At 39.3% G+C, this 22670-nt stretch overlaps 1 protein-coding gene across 9 annotated transcripts in view; it reads right to left on the minus strand.

Moving 5' to 3' along the window:
- The window catches only part of unc-13 (protein unc13 homolog), a 378276-nt gene that overhangs the window by 311813 nt on the left and 43793 nt on the right, over positions 1-22670 (minus strand). For 7 of the 9 annotated variants that reach the window (XM_069130578.1, XM_069130571.1, XM_069130572.1 and 4 more), the window contains exon 5: positions 7467-7590. In XM_069130578.1, the coding sequence (XP_068986679.1) occupies positions 7467-7590 (124 nt within the window). Of the gene's footprint in view, positions 1-7466; positions 7591-12812; positions 13004-22670 lie in introns of those variants that run through there. The other 2 variants (XM_069130589.1, XM_069130600.1) reach the window with 2 other exon arrangements.

The following is a 22670-nucleotide window of genomic DNA, read 5'->3' on the forward strand; positions in this document are numbered from 1 at the left end:
GAAAAAAAAGTTAAAAAAAGATCTTTGACTTACAATTATTTTACGATACAGTAACCAAAATCTGTACTTATCTCGCCGAGGTCAAGAAAAATCCTATTACATCGTATGACACCCTTACGAACATACGGAGAACTCAAAGGACAATCAGTTTATTTCCCAGACTTTCGTCAAAAACAATTTATGCCATGCTTAATACCATTCGGAAATTAAAACAACGCATCGTACGCATCGATAAGAACGAACGAACGTGTTAATCCACGCTTCGTGTGTAATTAAACTTCCTACCTCTATCGTCCATCGCGCAATTTTTCTCTTCGTAACGTATCTTGGCTCCAGTGCCAACGATACTATTGAACATTCGCTTTATCGCGAGAAGCTGGTACATCGTGGTCGATAGTCATCTTACTTTTTCATCGTCGTGAGCGCGTATCCCTCCAACATATCGATACTTTGCTCGATAAACAGACTCTTTCGACTTCGTTGATCGTATCACGCAGCTATCCTTTATCTGTTCTCTGATACTGATTCTCCCTCTCTTTGTGCAACGAAACGATACGGAGCAGCAAGGAAGAACGAACGAAACGTGATCGGATCGATCTTCCTCTCGGTAGACAGAAGGTTCACGAGCGAGTAAGAACCATCAGGGGGATCAAGGAGCGAGACAAACAAACGGGAAGATACGGGAGAAAAGAGGGTGGAAGAGGAACGGTTCGGTTGTTTCGCGAGAGAAGATCTTATCCTCGCGTTGCGTCCTGGGAATCCGAAATAACAGCCGCGATTCGAGGAGAACTTGCACGAATCCGGCAACCGAATAGTGAATTTCAAAAGCACGATCCGAGTGGCCAAGCAGCCGAAATAATTGCCAGCGCAGCGTCGGGTTGAGTTTAGATTGCGTGGATGCGGTCGATTGTGTGTGGTAGAATTTTAAATATGTACAATTTTAAATATTTATATTTTATTTATTTATATAACGATTTTAAATATGCATATTTTTAAATATAAGAGAGGGCACATGGACGACTTTAAAAGAAGTCGTTTTTCTTCTTTTAAATCGGTATAATAAATATTTTTCGATTTAATAGTAGGAAAGATTTAGTTTCATTTGGAATAGTACTACGTATTATTACTTTAATTGTCTATGTCGTTTCTTTGATTCCTCTAACAAATAACACTGTTAAATATTATTTTGTCGAGTCATATTGGATTCTCGTTCTTTTTTTCATTTTCGTATCAATCAACTGTCTTTGATCGATGTTGGTTGTATGTAAAGAATAAGCAATCAATCATTTAGTACGTGATTTTCAAGAGCTGAAATAATATGGAAGTATAAAGTAATTGACTTGAGTTTGGAAATTCATAGAGATTCTGATCAGTTTGTCAATAATTAAGTGATATGCTCTGATATTCAATTGATAATATAATTCTTTCGTGTTACTGTTATACGTTGTTCGATGCTGTTTTAGAAAAATATAGTTAGATAGTAAAAAATTTCTGTCACGTTTTCGTCAATAAATTCGGTCTAAAATTCCGTTACAATACATTGCAGCGTACAGCTACAATAGAACGACGTTGTAGTATACTAAATTTGACATTAAAGACTACGATCTAGGTCGTAACAAACGCTTAATTAACGTAAATTTGCAAATCCCGCCGAGAATAGAGAAAATTTCCTTCATTTGTGAAAGCTAATTAGAGGCACAAACTACGACTTCGTCTAACTTGTCTATGGAGCAATTCGAAGCAGACGGAGGATTCTTTTAAAGTACACGTAATTAGACACTACAAACATTTGAAAACTCTGTTGAAATATGAAGTGGATACGAAAAGCATTCTACGCACAACGACAAGAGGAAAACTCCACCTTCCAAACAACTTCCACCTTTATCGCATTTTATCTTGGCGATTTTAACCTACGCTGGTGTACCAACATTTGCGTAAAAAGAATGTAAATACAAAAAAGGAGTTAAATACGTATATACTTATAATACAAGTTTATAAACACATGCAATCACGCAATGAATGTAAATTTTTTATTAAAAATAATTAATGCCGTGTAGGTAGAAAATTTGCTATGCTATCGTAATCGTAACAAAGCAACTGTATTTTCCATCTTTACGCCGTAATTTTATCGGTGATCAATCATTCTCTCGACAACAAAGAGAAGAAAATAGAGAAAAACATAACACCATGGTAATTAAATTACGTATTCTCGGTCGTTAAAATTCTTCTCCTCGACGAGCTTAATATTCAAAACGAAGGATCACCGCGTTGCCCCGCACCGCGCCAAGCGTTTTCAGCGTACGAGCAAGCGCCAACAAAAAGTACGCGAAAGAAACGATGGAACAGCGTGCAGCATTCGGCGGAATTCCATTAAACTAGTTGACGTGGACTGAGAAACGGAAGGAACACGCAGAGGGAAAACGCGAGAAGGAGGGAGAAAAACAAGGAGAGACGAGCCAAGAGAAAAAGCGGGAAAGAACGAGGAGAGGAAAAAAGGGAAAAGGAGCGCTGGGTGAAACGTCAGCTTTCGTTGCCGGTAGGTTTATTATAAACGGCCTCGTTTTCTTCGTTTCGCAACACGGTCAAGTGGAGCATCGCGTGGTGAAAAATAATTTGCGCCTCTGCGTCGAGAAAGCTACTGCCACAACTGAACCGAGGTTCTTTCCAAACTAAGAGAAACGGAAGGAAAATATCGTCATCGCGAAACGACGATCGCGCGCGAATTATTCGCGAATCGGTCGTGAAATCGGTCGACAATCCTCCGTTGTCCGGTTTGTCGGCGTAAATTTAAAAAGGCGCGTTGATGAAAAAAGTTTCGGCGATCAACGAACCGCGACGCAACTTTTTTAACGAGTCATCGAAGTATCGCGCGCTCCCACGACCACCAATATGAATATAATAGCGTTTCCAGCGCGCTCGAAACTTTCCGTAAGCGATGTAAAATAATTGAAAATTTTTCGTCAAACGTATTTCGATGGAGGCGCGGATCGATCGCGGGTAAAGACGTGAGACGAGACTAATTTAAAACGATGAATATAATTCTTGAAATTCAACGTTGCGCAAAAGTGGAAAATAAATATCGCGATAGAGAAAATCCTATATATGTGCTTCCGACTGAAAGAGAAAAAAAGGTGTCGTTTAAATTGTCCATCTGCTATACTTTTGAACATTAGGAAAAACTTTCAAACAACGTTACGCTGTATCTTCAACAATCTTTTGGAAGCAACATTTTTTAATAATCGTTATAAATAAATCGATTGGTATAAAAATGATATAAAATAAAATACAATAATAGAAATATCATTTATCAAGAGATGTTTCTTTCAAATGCAAACATTTCTATACAATCTATAGGGGTTTCTTATCCTCGATCGTTTATAAAAGTTAAGAAATTGGAGCCGGTGAAAGAACCACGACTGAATCGTAACGTGTCGTTAACCCTGTTTCGAGAGAACCAAGGATCGATAGTAATGGATCGTTGATGTGCCGGTGACCGGGCAATGTATGAAAGCATGCTACTTTCAGAAGAGAAGAACCGAACGAGCCCTCTATCCATCCCCTGAGAATAAAAAGTTCGATGAAAGCCACCGCGCACTTGCTACATTCTTATGCAAAAGTCGTAAAAACGGTAGACTTGTTGCTAGGAGAATGGCGTCAAAATGCCGAAAACAAATAACATACGTACTATTGAAAAGCTGGAAGATCGTGGTCGTAAAGTTACGATTGTACTGCTACCGATACTGTATACCTCGATTGTTCTTTTACAGTACGCGTATCGATCCACTATCGTACTATGTAAACTTATTTCTTCTGTATGCATGTACGCTACGTTACGCTACGTACTGAAATAATATGATCATTGAAGAAATATGAATAACGAAATGCTATTTATAGCATTCGTTTTACTTATGTTTACTTTTCCTTTTTCTTTCCTTTCTCGCACCCGATAAGATTAATCTTGCTCGACTTTTCGTTTGTTAACGAGAGTTCGCGTGAGTGGAATTTGCTTCTTGGCAATTATTCTCTGAGATTTGATTGCTTAGATCGAGGCAGCGACGTTCGAGAAATAGGCTACGCGAGATACAAAAGAAAGAATACCGCTGCAGAAGGCTATCTACTACCTAGGCAATTGCAGGAATTAATTTCCGCCGACTCTTGCAGAGAATGTCTTCTCCTTACTTATAAGATTCTTCGAAGCACCGTTATTCCGTCTTAAAGATTCTAAAAGTGCTCCTATCTTTTCTACGCTCGAACTTTCAACACATTCCGTTTGCAAAATTACCTTCAAAATTCATTCTTTGTTTCTAATTAGAAAAATTTACAAATTATTGAGCTTCGAAAAAAGAAAAAAAAATTCATCTACAGTGCAGGAGAACGACGAGAAAGTCAATTTCGCTATCTAAATTCGTTATCTTCTATCTTTCTTCAAAATTGTTTACGTTTTCCACACACGGGCCCGTTTCTCCAAAAAATACCAGTTATCTGTTGCTCTAAATCAGTCGAAGTTATGCTCGTTGCCCATAGGAAGCCAGATTTACATTTTTTCGCAGTTATTCAGCGCCTTGCTATAAATAATGCATGTTTCTCGCATTGCGTTACATACGGATCAGATCGACGCGTGTATGCAATCATTTGTGGCAGCAATACCGTTCTTTCTGTCACGGAATTCCTCCTGGCCTGTACTTTAATATCGATCGTTCGAGATTAACAAGCCTGGAACGAAGAAAGATCGTAAACAAACCATTTTAAACTCATCAAAACTCCTTACGATTCTTTCCTTTTATCGAGCTTATTAACGGTGTTAGCTCGCATCCAGGTTTAGTAATACATTTTTAGTAATTAATTTTTAACGACGCTAGATCCGACGCGTTGAAACGTCGTTTCGTGCCTTATGCACGACTTCCTATGTAGCGTGTTTCGACCGTGTTTTATCGCGAGCGAAATCAAGAATATAAGCCGGCGAGAATCGTTTCACGTCCGCGTTAATTTTTCAGAAAGACGGCCGAACAACGGAACAACGATTGTTACAAAGGGCAGCAGAAAGTGGCAAAAGTTCGCGCGGAAGATACGAAACTTGGAGAATCTTTCCCATTTTCATCCACGTGCATTACAACCATATACTTTCCTTGGTAACACGTAAGTACATAGAAGCATTTTCATGAGTGTTAGGACACAAACAAAGGAAAATAAAACGAATCTAAAGAATCACTATGAACTTAGAACCTCAAGAGTTGATGTCTCGTTTGTAACTTTCGACTATGTGACACTCGTATATGTTTGACGCTATACAAGAATCCTGTCCATTACATATGTACACATAACAAAATAAGTTTCTTTCCCTTCGTATTTATCGTCTATATCGATCTACACGTTTATATTATTATCTTCTTCGTTATATTTATATCAAACATTCTATATTTTATTTGACCGTATACTGCTGATTTAGGACACTGCGATTGTCATCGTATAATCGCTAATTCATCATTTTCATTCAACCATTGTAAATCGTCTTTACACATTCTATTTCGCCTATACTTTACATATTTACATCGTATTATAGATACGCGAATACTTCTATTTGACTAAACATTTTCTTCCATCAATTATTACGTTCCGTGGAAGCCAGTAAGTGCCCCAACACGCATAAACCGAGGTGTGTAAGGTACATACGTATATCCTGCAAGTTGACAGTATTGAGCCGTGTCTGTGCCGGGCATAACGATGCATCGAGCGGCCAATATACCTACGACAGGAAGCGAACAGGCGCCAAACCAACGCCTCGACAAGTTTCTAGACGTACTCAATTAAAAGTTCCAGCCACTCGGACGGAGTGGCGCGGAGGACCGGGTGCACTGTGCACGGGGCAGAACCATTCTGTCTTCATTTTTTCTCAAGTGGATCTACGTCGATCACGAGGAAATGGCACGATCCACTGGCATTTCATTATCGCCTCGATTACACGAGTGCTGCCGGTTACTGCCAGGCAATTTCACTCGACCCCTTAGATTCACCGCTGCAATGCATCCCTACAGGCTTCCACCCTCTTACTCCCCAACCCCATCTCCACCCCACCCCACCCCACCCGTCGCCACCTTCTTTTAGTACAACTACATCCTATTCCCTTCGTTTAACCTCTGTCTACCTCTTTCTTCCACCGGTTTAACGTTACAGTTTGTTTCCACCGATTACATCGTCTGACACTGACGATCTAGTCAGTGGGATTGAAATACGATTCGATAAGATACTTTGCATGTTAATCGTGTTTGTCAGATACGAGAGTAGCAATAGACGGTTGTGGTATATAGGTAAGTTTTGGCAATCGCTGTAGGCTCGACGATATCTCGCACAGTAAAGAGCAATCTACTTGATTCACGTGATCGTACTTGGTTAACGCGTGAAAAGTATGGCGCATATTGCGTGCACCATGATGACGGTTCGTAAGGTCTTCATGTTGGGTGGGCAAGGTGGATAAATGAATAGAAAATGAATCGTGTTATCAATCGTTTGGAATGAAAATCGTGCAACATTAATTAGGATATTCATCGATTCGTTGTTTCTCGTGTGTTTTATTCGAGCGTATATTTTTTTGGTAAACGTACTAATCGGTGTTTAAGTAGAAAATGAATTTATGGATCTGCGCAACTTAGAAAATTACGTCGTTGATAACCGTCGACGTTTGTTTTAAGCTAAAATATATTTGACGCGATATCCAATATAATACCTCGATCGGTTATAAACGTATTGTAAAAGGCATTTGAAAAAACAAAATCTTCTTTTGGTTTTTGATCTACATACATGACAACTAATAACCATGACGAAAATTGTGAATGGATTTTCATGGCGAAAGGTCGAACGATTCACTCTACATCGATAAGGAAAACGCATTAACGAGAAAGTATTTTCTCTGCTTTCTGTTTTGAATTGTAAAACGATACCTCGACAGGTACTTCAAATTCACAAGCAGCATTTGATTATTTCAAATCAATTGTGTTCTCCCTTTCTCTCTATGGAAGCCTTAGAAAATATCGGAATAACACAGACTGAAACAACACACAGAATCGATCGACCGAAGAAACAGAATGAACTGCTAAGGATTTCCAATGCCACATCTTTAATGGCTATTAAACATTGATCGAGACTACGGCGTATTTGCAAATCAGAGAGCTTCGCCTACGGTAATATTTTCCATTTCAAAGATAAAAAGTGTCTGCTGTTTCTCCTTTTTTAATCCGACTTGATAATTGAATTACGTATTTATTTTCATATTCGCTTATTTTCTACTCCAATTATTTCAAGAATCTACGTGACTTTTCTCCAGATTTCCAATATTAAAATTCCCATTTTCTATTCATTTATCTGTAATCTGGGGTACATATATACGTTCGCGGACACGTACGCTTACATTCGACAGACATGCTTCCATCACTGTTCTACACCGAATAAGAAGGAATTTTCTGCTAACTTACCGAACGGAAGCTCCAAACGGCAGTCTATGAGAAGCGAGTGGCCAGTTGGCTTTTTCGTGCCGATAATCTCGGCGCCTCTCATCTCGAGCTCCGAATCGAGACTGACCCATTGTCCGGAACCTTCCTACAATGAAAATCAAACATTGGTAACAAGGAATAGAAACGCTACGCTCTTCTATTTATGGAATAATTGACAAGATTAAACACAAAGGGATGCAAATGCGAGTAATCAAGCTTTACGAGAGAATTCAATTTTAACTTATTGCGTTCCGTCGGATTCCAAGGAAAATACAGAAATTCGAGGGCACGAGAGTATGTCACGCGACGATACGATACAGCTTTCTTCTGGAATGGCATACGCACTCGCTACGCAATGTCCACCGGCGTTCAAAATTCTGCGGACGGTCGCTTATTCTTGACACGATCGATTTTAATTTAAAAATTCCGGATAAATCGAATTGCGAGGATTTTATTCTTTATGATCACACTCTGCATACACTCCATATTATACGCGTGACGTATACATGGCTGTATGTATACATAATGTGCATACAGGATTTAATGTCGGTGGTAGAAACAGCGGCGCAGACTGGTAATGGCCATGTACCGCGACTAAAGGCATATAACACGTGTACATAAATTCTAGAAAGGCCTCTTTCCGTGGCTTCGCCGTTTCCTACTCTCAGAAACGAGCTGCGAAGCATGGCTATCAAAGTGCACGCGCGGCTGTTTGCAAATGGCATGCCATAATTAAGCCAATTCTCTTTTATCCGCAGCTGCCGCCGGCTGCGACTTACAGCCGAAACGAACACTGCCATGGCTGAGTCGTATTTTTCCAAGTTACGCGGCCCACGTGGATCTTACCACCGTGCCGTTCCCTCTTAATTATTTGTAACGAGATCACGTTGACCAATTAGCCGCCCCTACCGATTTCATCGAAACGATACGCAGCAGGTTTCGCGATTGTTTCAAATTTACCGCCACACGCGTTCCGGTTACGAAATGGGCTCGGAACTCGACCGAGATTCTTCTTTATCTTATCCTCCTAACCGCGTGAATTAACTGTGACTGCCTGTGTGTCTGAATAAAAATTTATTCGTAGGAAAATGTGTAATTATACGTGTACATTGCGCATAAAAGTAAGAAAGAAAAAGTCGATAAACCACTACTTCCTTGTGAGAAAGATCTTGGATTTAGAATATCCTGCGTCTCTAGTACCCAGCGTCGATAATATTTGATTCGGAGAAGCGCGTTAATACGGATGGTGATAAAAAAAAATTTTCTGCGCGAAGGGAAAGCGTCAGCAACAATTCCGCTGAGACAAGTTTAATTCGTATCTGCGTGTTTCCACCAATATCAGTTTCACCGATGCATACAGCGTAAGTTTGAATGAAACTTCCATGGAACGGTTCCGCATTAGTTTCGCATTTAGATTCGCATTTAGGAGCTTAATCGTAACATCGCCGGCATATTGATACATTTATGATTCACAATGTAAACGGAGGTTACGATATTCAAGGGAAGATAAGGTATTTTCGTAAATTTACGCTTCTAACATCGTGATATTGGTAGGAATGTAACGGCGGCGAGGGAAATGTAAATCGAGGCCAATTGGTTTGTTATGATAATACGGCTTTCCATTCAACGGGCTGCCTTTACTACAAATCAACTTACCTGTTTACACCTGTTGTATCAATGTTAGACTTCATACTACTGGCGGTGATATTCGACAAACGTACACGTAATATTCTCGCAAACTTGCTTATTAATTTTTGAAGATTTAATAAAAAGAGAAGACATTTTTTGGTATATACGAAGAAATTTTTGAGCAAAAACAGAACGATATCACATTAATAACAATAATTCGACACTTGTCTTTGTTAATATTTAAAGTTATGAATAAATAGCTTTCATTTAGCAAGGATTAAGATTTTACGTCAATGGGCGATTAATTTAATTTTTGTTAAGAGCTTTGCATTGTATTCATGAGCAAAATATGATACAACAAGTGTAGTAAATCCTTCGCAGCTTGCTATCTCTGCCCTTCATTTCTCATTTCTATTTGTACTTTACTTTCAATAATAAAATTCCTGATATATTTACCTCCGAATTACAAAATTACAACTCTTTCGACTAATATTTTCGATTAATATACTAAACTAAATTACTGCCTAGAGATGCGTTACAAATCTACCTAAAAACATAATATAATAACGACAAAAATATCACACTTGCCTAGAAAAACCAGTTACAAGCGGATCGAAAATGCATATGCAGTTGCTTATCACGTAACTTGCAACGTTAATAAACATTTTCAGTCAACAAAAAAATGATACGAGGCACGCAAATACTCCGGAGTATCTAATTAAAGATCAGGTTAAAATAAGACGGTCCTATTTTTAATATCCTTAAACGTTATCCGACACGTTATGGCAGCCAAATAGTCAAAAGCAGGTCAACGTTGGAATGTTAACAAATCATTAAAGTTGACCGCAGTCAGTGCACACGGTCGTTACCAAATTAAACTGATTGTTATGCGTGATTACAGAACCGTAAAAAATTCGATAGATTGGCCAGGGAGGAAGAGGCGACGCGACGCTGTAAAACCTCCATATATTTGATCGTTTAAAAAAAGCGCAACCTCAAACTCCAGGGCGGATTTGCGGCTTAAACGCTTGGTGACGGCTGAGCGATCAAATCAATCACGCTCCAGCGAGACCTTTGTTCCCGTTAATTTGGATTTTTACGTGCAGAACCGATCCTTTTCGACAATCTGCACGTATATTTAAAGGTCGTGCCGGCCATCTACTTAATGGCATATAGGAAATCCGACATAGGAATTCGTTAAAAATTTATTCCAGGTACAGCGATCGAATTCGCAGCGTTGCCCAAAGACAAACATTTTTATTTTTCTGTGAGCAATCGACAAAAATCGAAGAATTGAAAATCTAATGGCGGAATGATTTTACTTTAACCATTAACAGTCGAAAAATTTTATCAACGCAACTAAGCTTAATGTCATACCAATGCCGTATTTTTTAAGTTTCCCATAAATGGATGAATCTACTTCATAGGATTAACGTTGATATCCTAATTTGTTTTAAACGATGGACGTAAAAATTCTTTTTGTTATTCAATTTTTATCACTCGAAAGACTGTGCCAGTCCTGGACTCATGCAGGTATTTTACTTTTATCGCTTTCTGTTACATTTACGTACTATTACTCCATTATATTATACGAACAAATTTTATGTTTCAAGTAAATTTAGGTATCACATAGACGCAAAAGATCTATCTTTCAGTCTGCTCTCCGCTTTATCGCTGTGAAATAAAATATTTCTCCGTCAGGAAAGGATTAAGAGTTTTTAAGAAAATATCTCCAAGAATTTTCACATATTTCTACGGAGAAATCCTGTGGATGTATAGAGAAAGAATAGAAGGAGACGCGATGTTTATTTGCTAACGTTCTCATCAAATATCTCGTTTAAGTGAATGGATAATACACGTTAGTTCTGACTCGCGTTGCGAAACAAACAGGGATTATTTTAGGGGACTGATTCTCGTGAAAGTAAGAAACGTATTTATCCAATCCGTTTCCATAGAAATCAGACTGTTTATCTAGAAAGAACTTTACGTATATAATAAGACCGGAGAATGAGAACGCTCGTGAGTTATGAACAAAGTACGCAGGAAGACAAGGTCAACGATCACCATGCTTACAATTGTGAACTTTACTAATTTTACTTCCAAGGATTCGAAATCGAAAGAGGCTTTGCGAATAAAACACGAGAGAAAATCCAGAGCAAGAATAAATGTATATGTAAAGAAGTAAAGGGAACGAGAAGCGTTTCATATATATAAATATTTTCCTATCGGAACGCATGTAAACCTACCGATGAAGTTATTAACAACAGGATATAGTCATGGGTATTATTCCATTAACTAAACTGATAATGAACCACGTCTACTGTGGCTCGTGCTTCGATAGTAACAATATCGATAGGTAGCTACAAATTTCGAGATTTAGTAAAGGGTCGTTTCATTGTTAATGCCGTTGCTCCGAAACTACTCTGATAGATCGCTTAAACAATGATGCCATTTAACGTACTTGCTTAACTGATCGTAGTACGTAAACATATCTATATTACGTGATAAATAAGAGAAAATAAGAAGACGATTTAAAATATAATTAAAACTTTTGTGGCTAAATATGTCTGCAAATATCTTGTTTTATTCGTAAATAGAGGAAGTATTGTACGCGGGTTAATCGAAAAATTAACAAGAATACCACAAGGTAACAATATTCCACAATATATACGCATTAGGTGACAATATAAAAACGATGACTATGACTATGATATCACGATACAATCACGGTATAGGGTACTAAATTTCTTATGAAAGTGGAATTTAGGGTATAATTATGTAATTTTGGAGCATTATTGTGGTATTCTAATGGTCGTAACGATCTTAATAAATTCGATAATCTACGATCTGAGAACGCTGGCAATCTAGAAACCTTAACGATGCTGTGATATTAGGATATTATAGATATGAAGCCTCTAATCTCTGTGATCTTGATACTAAGGGGATCTTGAGTCCAAGGTACACCAAAAGAAAATGTGACTCCTGATAAGGTATGAATTTCCTACGAGACAGGAAGTCTTCGACGCCAAGCTGACTTCCAGGATATGGTAACCCAAAGACGAAAGTGATCTCTTGGTGTTTCCTGGAATTAAAGAAACTTCTTCAACACATGAATAAAGATCAAAATAATCTCTAATCTGATGTAACTCTGCCCTAAAAGCAGATCTATAAAATTACAGTAATTTCAGCCTTGGCTTCAGTCAAAATAACCTCCAAGGACTAAAGTAACTTGAGTGACAAAATTACTTCGAGATTAAAGTAATTTCCAGACTATAGTATTCCAGGAACCAAGGTGACGTTACTACCAACGAGATCCCATAGGAATAAACTGTTCTTATCTAAATTGATTCCGAAACAGTGTGAACGCTAAAGTTAAATTGATTTTTGTATGTTAAGAGAAAATAATATTCTCCTGTAAATAATCTTCTTTACGAGAAAAATAGATACCTCTCATATCCTGATCTACGTTTTACTTCAGTACAGCTTACACGATAAGGAGCTAGATGTCTAATATGTATGTATGTATGTATGTATGTATGTATGTATGTATATATAGTATATCCATAACCCTATCGTAGCGTATAACTCTATCAGCTTGAGTTTTCAATAATATCATATTTCCTTAAAAGGACGTATGTTTAGTACGATTAAAACTTATATTTGAATGTATGTACGTATATTTTCATCGTAGATAAATACCTCGTGATTTCAAATGTTGTCATCTGACAGTAGAAACGCGCCAAATCCAATGTTTCGCTCCCAATCCAAAACTCACATGTTACTATTACGGGAAGCTACTTATCCACACTTTCGTTACAAAGATTCTGGTATATTTATCGTTAATTCAAAAAGTACACACCAAGTTGCTTGTTAGAAAATTTGAAACACCGTTATTCGCTTCACACGCACCGCGTTTCACATCTCCATCTTGGATTCTAGCTACAATCGCTCTATCTATCGGAGAAAATTATAACAGTACTGCTTAATTACGCGGCAAATTTGAATAATGCGGCATAGAGTTTTCAGAACGTCCGTGTCGAAAAATTTGTTATATTACTTTTTAAATGAATCGTATTTCCGAATGAATGTATTTTTAAGAATTCTATAATTATATACACATGTAATTGTATATGTAAAATTCTCTTTTAAACACCCAGGTATCAATGTTACTATTCTAACACGTGGTAATTAATATTTGATATTTAATGAGATCAAGCATAAATTGTTATTAAAAATTTGCTTTTATGAACATATTACTAGTCACATGGTCATGAAAAAGTGAGTTATTCATAGCTGTATAATGAAAAATTTTAATAACCCGCGGTGCATCTGCAAATACCAGAATAAGCGTCAGATAACGACTCAACGTAATTTCATCAACTATAAACGTGTTTTATTCACGCAGCTAAAATGCACGAAGCCACATTGTTAGGTATTTTTAATTCTAGCTTCAAAATTTAACTGATCTTTTTAGTAAAGCAATTTCCATTTCTAACTATACGAATCGATTTCTATTGCATCAATGAAAATGAAATACCGTAGAAAAATACAAAGTATAATCGTTTTTAATGCAATCTCGCAGGAATATAAAAGTAGATATCGCGATAGTGCGTACTAACGAATGCAAAGAAATTCTCTCTGTGATCTTCGCGGAAAAACAAACCGGCAATTCAAAGTTGTCGTTATCGCTTAGGAAATTATCTTCAATTGCAAAATTATTTTTTTGCTTGGTGTTATAGGAAAATCAACTGAGGGAAATACAATTACGCGAACGATAGTTTCAAGCCTTCTATTAAAATCTATTGACCGTCGAAATGGCAGTAAGTCATGTCTGTATGATATATAGCGAAAACGTACAACAAGCAGCGGCTATTGATTTTTCTTGCATCTCAACTGACGTAAAATTTAATTTTCCAGATTGGACATGAGACAGACGAAAGGATGAAAACGTTGCTCGAACATCGAAAATGAAAAGCGATAGAATCTGTAGACACGATGACGGGGATACGGAAAACAGGAAAGTCAAAAGACAAAGAGAAGGCGCGCTGATCAAAATGTCTTCTTGTTCGCGACATCTTCTCCAACTTCGGTGACAGATATAACTCATTATGCTCATTATGCGTATCGTTTTTATCGTTGTACAAGATCGATCGACCTACACTCCTACCGCTCACTTATCTCTCTTTCTCCCTTATTCATAACAATATTCACAACTAATTTGTTCGTACTACGAATATAATCATCCGACTATCTGCTTACAGCTGTTATAAAAGTATAACTTTGTTTTCGTTTGGGATAGCGGCGTTCGAGCCGGGAGGACCGATATTTCCGAGGTGGCCGTGGTAAAAGTGCAGCGCCGCTATCTTGGCGAAGATTCGTTCCAATTAATTCTATACGATTATGGTGCTATCAGGGAGACGCAAATTAGGTTAGCAGTCACGGATGGTGCTGGTGTGACGCACACTGTGTCCCTTCTGTTCCCATTCCGGTATCAATCTGTTTCCGGGCAACCGAGCCCAATTATAGTGACGACCACGTGAGAAGAAATAGGAGATTGAATGGGGAAAGAGAGCCACGAGGAAGATGTACTCGTACCGGCCACGGCCTACAGCGGCTACAGCTACATAAAGTGGAAAAGTAAGCGAGCCGATCGATCTGTCGTTCGCTCACCAAACGAATATGTACTTTCATCAGGCGCCTTGATTTCTCAATATGATTTCTCAACGAGTCCCTTCGCCGCACAGGAAACAAGTTTTCTCCAATTTATCGGCCGTCATTTCCGTTTCCTTTGCCCTTTCCTTTCTCGTTCGGCCGTGCTAGCGCCACAAGCAAAACGGCCCTTCATCGCGTTCCCTCTATCCAAATGAACTCGGTTGGTCCGAAACCTGGCCAGTCGTTGAAAAAAGAATTACGGAATCTAGCAAACGATGATATTGCAGTGCAGAAAACATGTAAATTTACCACGCGAGAATTATTTGGATCGAACAAATATTCATGTTAGTTCAATAATACGAATATCCATATTATCTGATCAATATGACGAGTCGTTTGAAATAACAATGATATTCAAACAATTGATATTATGTCGTTAATTTATTGACTGAACGAGGTATTAGGATTATACGCATAGTTTTGACGATCATGCGAATCGAAATTATTTAATTAATTATAATTGAAAAGAAATTTCAGACCTGGTTGATGAAATAATGTAAGTATCGTTTTATTATCTTTTAGCTTTTTTTACAGAAATGGAGCATGTCTTATGCCAACAAACTCTAAAGAAGAATGTAGTCGAAATATATTTTTAGAAAATTAAATTTCTACGTGCTTTCTAACGATCCATTCACTTAATACATCTTATTCCCGTGCAGTATATCAATCACTTTACACAAAATCATTGAGTATATAGCGAAAATACTTTCGGAAAACAGATTCTGTCTCTCGCAAAACAGAAAGAAAGCACATCAATAAATCCTGCACGATCATCGATATGAACGTTTCGCAACCATAAAAAAATCACCAGAAAATACCAATAAATTTCGATAAGTGTCGTAAAGATCGTAAAAAGGTCAAGCTTAATAAAAACCCAATGCATCGTAAATCCCGAACAGTTTTGTCATAAACACACGTTATATCTTGATTCGAGGTATCACGATATACAAGAGAGTAGGCGACACGATTCTTAACGTCTATCGCATTCCTCTCGCTTCTCCTTCCGCTTGTATCTTTTTTGCGAACTTACTGGTGACACCGTTAGCGTGGTTGCGATGGTGGCCGTGTCACGTGGATGTAAAGATTCGCAATGGAACCGGGCCGGGACAAAAAGAGAATTACAGTCGCAACGAAGGGTGACGTTGGTGGATACTCGCGAATGGGACAAGACACCTCCGCAATTAAGCGCAACGACACAATGACTCTCGAGCTGACTAGAAATGATTACGAACGTCAGGCTGCGCCGCACGAATTCATCGCGCAAGGCGAACGAATACGACGATTTCCGTCTCCGTCAAGGGAGATATCCGGTGAAGTATATTAATGACGAAGTTCCCCCTCTAAGGGAGGATTTCGCCAAGACAAACATGATGCATCCTTCAATTTGCTACAGGAACGAAGAAACGCGATAATGAACGTTCCTTCGAACTCTTCGTCTGTTTGCGACGTTTCTTGTGAGAAACGTCGTTAACTCGGACACAAGTATGTTTAGCTGGATGTTCTTTCGGCTGGAAAATTTAATGCTCTGGAAAAATTACGATGTAGTAAATTGGAGGAAACGTCGTTTAAAGATGTCGACGGTAAAATTTAAATTCGATGCTGTTAGCATGATTCGTCGAAAGAAAGTGCCGGCTAAGATAAGCTTCGAAGCTTAGGAAGCTCTATTTTACCTGTTACGGCAGTACAGCGATGCTGGCTATTAGTTTGAACGGAATATATACATACACGTACATATATCTGTGTCGAGAAACGTGTTCAAGGACTGAGTTTTTGTAAACCGCGAGTTCGTTAATTTTTTGAAAACCGAGACGACGCGTAACATTGGAATTCTGACGCTCAAATAAGTTTCAAAATTTAGCTGCGAGAAACTAGTACCATAAGAATGCAGTATTATTTCTTTGCAGACAGATTAGTAAACTGTGGATATTTATGGATTTATAGGAACAAAGATAAACAAATATACATGACATACATAACATAACATAAATAGTTGAAACAAAGTACTGTTTATGACGTTTAGCAATTAAAACAAATACCTGATTTACGTTTCTTTAGTCGTATTCATAATAATATGAAACTGTACAAGCATCTACAGTCTACTAATGATAAATGATAGAAAAAGGCAAACCGAAAATGAGACATCTGAAAAAAGACTAATAAAAAATGTCCCCATTGATGAACGCTGCTATTACCCGAAATAAAAACAACTTTTAATCGTAATTCGATTTATGGGGCAATTTTCTTAGAATCGAGGCATAGCGAACATGTGACGTCGGATTCCAGCAAGTCAGGTGGAAATTGCTGTAAATATAGCGCGATGGGGATACCAGTTGCCTATTTGAGCGGAATACGTGTATATTAATCACGTGAATCCGAAGACACGCGCTCCTACGTCTGACGTTTGCAGGCCTGCATCTACTTACAAGCACATTTGTTACGGGCGACAAGACCGACGATCTGTCTGACATATGCAATGGCAGTTCTCCTTGCGTGCTAGCGTTATTTCGCTCAGCTTGACGAGAAATGTAAATCATTAAGGGGCAAATGATAACGGGTTTGGTTAATTAAGCGGGGAATTGAAATTCCATCCTGCCTCTTTGTTTATGTTAATTCTCTTTGTATAATTGATATCGCTGATTACAATGGACAGTCAATATCGAAGTCCTTGCTTAAAAAAATTATCCGTAGGATATCGCAAACTGGATTAATCCTGATTCATGCAGACATTTCATATTTATTCGATTTCAAGTTACATTTGCGTACTGTATATTCTATCAATTTTATTTTTATTAAGTTCATTTAATTATTATATCGAAGTAATTTTAAACGTTGATTAGACTCTATCAATACTGTTTCAAATTCGTCGCTCCGATGGAAACAAAATTCGATCGTTTGACACATAGAAGATATATGAAAGGGACTATAATTGTTCCATAATTGTTTAGACATCTGTCACGCAACGATACCGCAAAACTGATACTGCCAATGTTACATGGGGATAGATAAACCGCGATTACTCAATCAAATTCCCGGCTGTGGCTCGGCACGATCCACCGTGGCATAACGAACGTCGGTCAAAAAAGAGGGAACGAAAGAAGAGTTAGCCGATGGTCGTTCGTCAATTTCTCGAGTCAACAATTCGCATATCGAAGGAACGTCAATCTACGAAGGAAGAGCAAACAGGTAACTCCAGCTAGAGTTTGCTCGCTACAAATGAAAATCCAGCCAAAGATTTGACCTCCTGGCAAACCTCGTTTAGCCCGTATCCAGGTAACGAGCGTACACGACGAGGATCTACTCGACCACGTGTCGGTCAGATGTGATTTCTCGAGGATTAGAGAAACAATTTAGTGGCGTCCGCTCCTTTTTGTTTCGAGAGAAGCAAGGAAACGAAAAGTGGGGAAGACGAAGATGAGACGAAGGAAGCAAAGTCGATCGATCCGTAATTTCCTTTCACTCTGCTTTCACTAGCTGGTTAGCAAGGAATCATCCATCAGTCTGAGATCTTCCATGGATCACGAAGATGACCCTGGATCTTTTTTCCATCAAGCTCAGATATACCTTGACCTCTCGACGTTTCTCTTCTTCATCTTCCACGGAATGTTTATACACGCGGATAGATCCGGGCAATTTTTTTCACAGAAAGCATTCATGGATGCGATTAGCTTCGAACGTGGTTCTGTCTTAATCCTCAAGCGCAATGGAACGCATTAAAGAAGCACCGAAGTATCCCCGATTAACGACAAATCCCTCTTCCGGTGTAACGAAACGAAGGACGACATTATTGACGGAGCACCGCTTTTGAGTCGTTTTAATGAAAATGTAAATTCCGGAAAGTAATCCTTTTTGACGAAAACCTGGAATCACTGGAAGATCGATTACTCTATCGGTACAATTCCAATCGATTCTCTCGAATGTCAGTTACAGAATCCAACCACAGAGATTCCTCATAGTTTTACTTGTCGCTACCTTCGTTTCGCTAATCTCGTAATATACACTGGCATACGTACGACGTACGAGTATGTATATTAATCATGAAACACAAGGGATCCGGATTATCGCAATAATTTCACATGGACGCTGGCTCTGTAGGAGAATGAAGATATTATTCCAGTCATTCGGCAAGTATTCACCGTTGACGTGGAGCGAAGGGGACGTTGGAGCGGCGACCGGAATTCCTTTCGGCAGCATACCGTTCGCGTTTGAACTTTCATTTTCAAGACCTGACACGTTTCACACAGTGAAATCCGCTCGTACGCGCGGGCAAAGCTTTCTTCAACTGGTAAAATCAAGGATTTTGTCGCTACCGCGACGTATGCAGCCCCGAAGCAGCCAGAAATGGCAGACCGTCACGGCGTGGGACAGGAAAATGGAGGTGGAGGGTGTTGGTAAGAGCTTTGTCAAGCCTCTGTCAGAAAGGAGTGGGCGTGCACGAACACCGGTTACCGCTGATCACTAATACAGGCGAGGACGAATCAACGGTGATGTTTCATCGTCATCCCTCTAGAGTTACTTGACATACCTCAGTCAGCGCATTTCTAATGTGAATCGAACCGGTCGTACGTGGATCTCGCGTGCAGCTTTATGAATATTTTAAGCCGGGCTTGACCCAGATTGTCCTCGCAACAGGAAAAGCAACCTGCCCTCGGCTTCCACTCACAAATCTCGCTTCATTCCTCAGCTTTTACTTGCTCTCCTCTTCTTTCGCCCTTTCTTTCATTTTCCATGTTTGCCATGCCACATCTTCGCCCCTTTTTCTTTGTTCGTCATCGCGCCTTTGTTATCCTTTCCATCGTGTACGCATTACCGCATCCTTCATGTCATCTTCCTTGTTCACCGTTTATCAGTTAACTCTGGCTAACTCTGTCTCTCTTTCGCGCATCGTCTCTGTATCTAGCGCTCTTCGTATTATCGCCGTCTCTTTCGTTCCTCCACTATCGTACTTTTCTATTTTCCTCGTTTCCCCGTTTCGTTCTCCCTTTCGCACCAATTTACACCTTTACGTTCGCCTTTTATCCCTTCCTTTCTCCTCGTCTATCTACTTTTGCCGTCCTCTTTTCCGTCAACGCAGCTGTCGCTAGCCCTGGAACGCCAGGGTTGTCGATCGATCGTCCAGAAATATGAAGGAACCAGTTTGCCGGTGATTCATCAATCCTCTTTCCGTAACCACGACCGGAACATTTCATAACTCGGACAGGGACGATCGTAACTACACGAATGCGTTCTCGCGGTTTCCACGATGAACTTCGACATAGAATAGAATGGAACAATGGCAAAGACAATTAACGCAGCAAACAGAAATTTGTTACGAATGTTTTCCCTCTTCTCCCTCGATGAACGTGAACCGTGATGCTTATAACCACGTACTCTCTGTTTGCGAATGTAAATATATTTCGTTTTTTATTCAATCAACGTTTACTTTTCGGGAATTCTCTCCGCTCGATGACTTTTAAATATCAAACGACGATACGTTCGAACGATTTTCCCCAGTAAAATTCCAATTGTTTACTCGACAGTTCTCTTTTTCTCTCTTTTGTGTGCTGTTCGCGACTGTGCGATACGAATATTACGAAGAGAGGGGGAAGCGCGTGAACAAATCCAGGAAATCTTTTGCGAAGGTCGTTGCCACACAAGTCCAAGCTCGAATGTGTGCACGCAGCAGCATAACGCCGGCGTAAAGCTACGTGAACCACGTCGCCTTGGCTTCCCCGACTGTTTCATTGAGCGTTGCGAGCTGGCTATGCGCCAAGTGACGTCACAGCCAGAAGACACTCAGGGATTGTCAGCGGTGATGTGGTGATGGATATCGTTGCCAGGGAACAGAGCTGCCGATAGTGGTACCGAGAGCTTCTGTATGCCACTGCCTTCCAGTTGATTTCAGAGTCAAGAAAACTACAGGAATGCCACCTTTAAAACGCAACTCTTACTCATGCCACTTCGTAATTCAATTTGCTCCATTCTCAGAGAAATTTCTGGCAAATGCAGCGACCAGAATCTTCCCTTTCTTCTTCGCCTAATCTCTGTTTCTAATTTCCTATCCGTTGTTGTTTCCTTTGCCATTTCGAAAAAGAGAAACTTGACTCGTCGGTTACTGGAGTAATCTCTGAATCAATTTCAAAAGTCGATAGAAGCATTGTCGTCTCTCCGATGAAGAATTTTCGCATTTCTGTTATTTTATGGCGGCCATCGTACGGTCGTAAAACCGGATATTGCGTTTATAACATAGCTGGTGTAATATAGGAAAGCGTTTAATATCCGCGAAGTAGCCGCAGCGGGTCTTTGTTTCCGAGGATCGTATTAACCGAGAGGATTTCGCGTGTATCAACGAAAAATCGAAGAATATCACTCGACTCTCTCCTTTCCGATTAAATTTATTATCCCATTTACTTGGGCCGTTAAGAATGATCTTAAAGATACAGGCAGAAAGGAATACCTACATGGACAATAAAACGTATCGTTTGCTCGGACGCTTACAAGAAGATTACGACAAATCTGTGCAAGATGGTTGCGTCTGCCAACCAAAGAGCGACACGAGTATTCGAATGTGTATAAAAGAGGGGGTAGCCACTCGCACGTGACTGAATTACACCCCTATCCGAGGTAAGGCTGCCCTCTAATTTAATTTGTTCGATCCTCCCGTCGAAAGACAAGATGCACTTGGTGCACTTCGTGCGGAAAAAAGCAAACAGGGCCTTCCAGTTTTCGCTTCCTTTTGTTTTAAGCTCTTGCACTTTGCAATCGCCACTATTCGTCGAATCCGATTCACCGTTTCAGTCGGTTTACGGCTGCATTTCAAATTCACCGGCGCTCGAAACGTGGTCGCGTCCCATTTAAAGAGCAGCTTCTCTACGCGTCAAAGCGACCTCGTGAACCTTGCGATTCTATTTTGACTTCATTAAATTGGGTCTCGTTTTAAAAATATTGATCGACTTGCGGGAACGGGATGAATATTATTATAACTCGATATCCTCGTTACCGCGGACAAATTAACCGACCGAATAAGTAGCTGAAAGGAATATCGAGTTATTTTTAATCGAAGATCGATATTCGGTTATGCAATTAACGTTTCTCCGCGTTCTTTATTTTCCATTTTTTTTTCTTTTATATTTAAAGAGGATAAGGAACGGCGAGTAGACTACATATCGTGAAAATGTTGAAACGAGAAACGGCGAACAGGGATGAGAAGTTCTCGAACCAAGTATTCTAATTTCACTGACAAAAAGAGAAAAACTACGTTTGTTGAATGCAAGGATGGTCACGCCCTCGTTTCTTCTGTTCGTCTCTGATAAAGAAGCCGTCCAATTTAATTAGCATGAATTCCCTTTTATCGTCGTATGAAAGTGCAGTGGACCGAGTCTCGCGAACGAAGAAAGAACGGTAGATAAAGGAATTCTTCGGTCGAAATTTCTCGCAGGAAAATATCTTACAGGTTCAAGAACCTCGGGGAATGGCCACTAGGATTCGTGACGTAATGGACCTTAATTTCATCGTGGATTTCACACCTTTTGTTTCGAGAATGATGTAGAGAAAGGAATTAGACCTTTCGCGATTAAAAGGATCTCGAAGAAGAAAAGAAAAGGATAACGAAATTAAACGAAGGAACTGTTTTGGCTGAATGATTAAAATTCTATTATTAAGACTCTCTTGGAAACTTGAACCGATAGTCAGGCGTAATAAAATTTATTCAAATACACCGACAGAGATGTCTCTGTATAATTTACGCTTTCACATAAATCACGCGGCTTTTAATGCAAAGGGACGATACATTACAAAACGAATGTTAAGATTAGAAGTACGATAGGGAAGTGTAATTTTTCCTTCTCTCGCCATCGAGACGCGTGAAAA

Source organism: Bombus flavifrons, chromosome 2 (assembly GCF_040668555.2).
Source record: "Bombus flavifrons isolate JBK064 chromosome 2, iyBomFlav1_principal, whole genome shotgun sequence".
Classification (NCBI taxonomy): Eukaryota; Metazoa; Arthropoda; class Insecta; order Hymenoptera; family Apidae; genus Bombus; species Bombus flavifrons.